This window comes from Frankliniella occidentalis, unplaced genomic scaffold (assembly GCF_000697945.3).
Source record: "Frankliniella occidentalis isolate FOCC.00 unplaced genomic scaffold, Focc_3.1 Scaffold16, whole genome shotgun sequence".
Classification (NCBI taxonomy): domain Eukaryota; kingdom Metazoa; phylum Arthropoda; class Insecta; order Thysanoptera; family Thripidae; genus Frankliniella; species Frankliniella occidentalis.
In genome coordinates, this window is record NW_026267146.1 from 1,127,561 (window position 1) to 1,128,571 (window position 1,011).

At 60.8% G+C, this 1,011-nt stretch overlaps 1 protein-coding gene across 1 annotated transcript in view; it reads left to right on the plus strand.

Annotated features, from left to right (window-relative positions):
• Positions 1–480: 480 nt before the first annotated feature.
• Positions 481–1,011, plus strand: part of LOC113218432 (uncharacterized) — a 1,832-nt gene continuing 1,301 nt past the window's right edge. Inside the window, exon 1 of the mRNA XM_052264148.1 lies at positions 481–518. Within this exon, the coding sequence (XP_052120108.1) occupies positions 481–518 (38 nt within the window). The remainder of the gene's footprint in view (positions 519–1,011) is intronic.

Here is a 1,011-nt window from a genome sequence, read left to right on the forward strand (position 1 = left end):
CCGCTGCCCGGAGCGAGCAGAGGCGCGGGGCCCCGTCCCAGTAAGGGGGGCTCGGCAGCTACGGGGCGAGGAGCAATTTGCGCACAAACGAGTCAAATTAAGTCGAGATTAAAAGAAGCCACTCTGCTGCTCCCCTCTTCCTTTGCCACGCACACCGTCGGTCGCGGCAGAGAGTGGATAATTATGAAGCGATATCGGAAGCAAGGACAGAGTTCCGCGGGCGGGGGAGAGTGAAGGTCCTGGACAGCGGACAGGCCAGCAGGACAGAGACCTGGGGACAGCGGACAGGTGCGGGAGCAACAGCCATATTGGCCAGATGAACACCACAACAACACGGCATCGCGTTGTATTGAGGCACTTTGAACTGCGCCGGGGTTTAGAGTATTGGTTTCTTGGTTACGAACCCTTTGAGGAGGGGGACACAGACGCCGTGGAGCAGAAGGACATCAACGACACCAAAGATCATTTGCGAAGAAGGACATGTCGCCGATTACGTTGTCAGTTGGTGTTGGTATGAGGTGTGAGGTCCGTCCTGCGGGCTCGCCGTGTACGGCGGGCAGGTCGTGTCTGCGAGCGGGGCCGTCCATTCTCCGGAGGGGCTGCTCCGCGGCCGTTAGCACTCGGTCCCCCACCTCTCATCGCCTCGCGCCGGAACTTTCTAACGACCCGCGCTTTTGTTTATGAAGGCGGCGGTGCTCAGGTGGCCCGGCGCGGCGGTGCCCGGCGGGCCGGCGCTGCCTCTAACGCCGCCCCGGGGAGAGGTTATGTGGTATTACCCAAGTTTGTGGAAACATTACTGCCCCGTGCAGACGCTGCAGGCAGGCGCGGCATAGACTGCTCGCTCGGGCTGCACTGAGTTCTCCTCCCCGAGGCACCCGCTCTCTCTCACTCTCTCTCGCTCTAGCGCGCCAGTTTTAGGCAGTTTGCCGCCCCGGCCTTTTCAAATCGACGGGAATTAGCGTCTGGAAGCGCCGACTTTAATTCTCAGAGATGGCGCGGCGGAAACTCCAA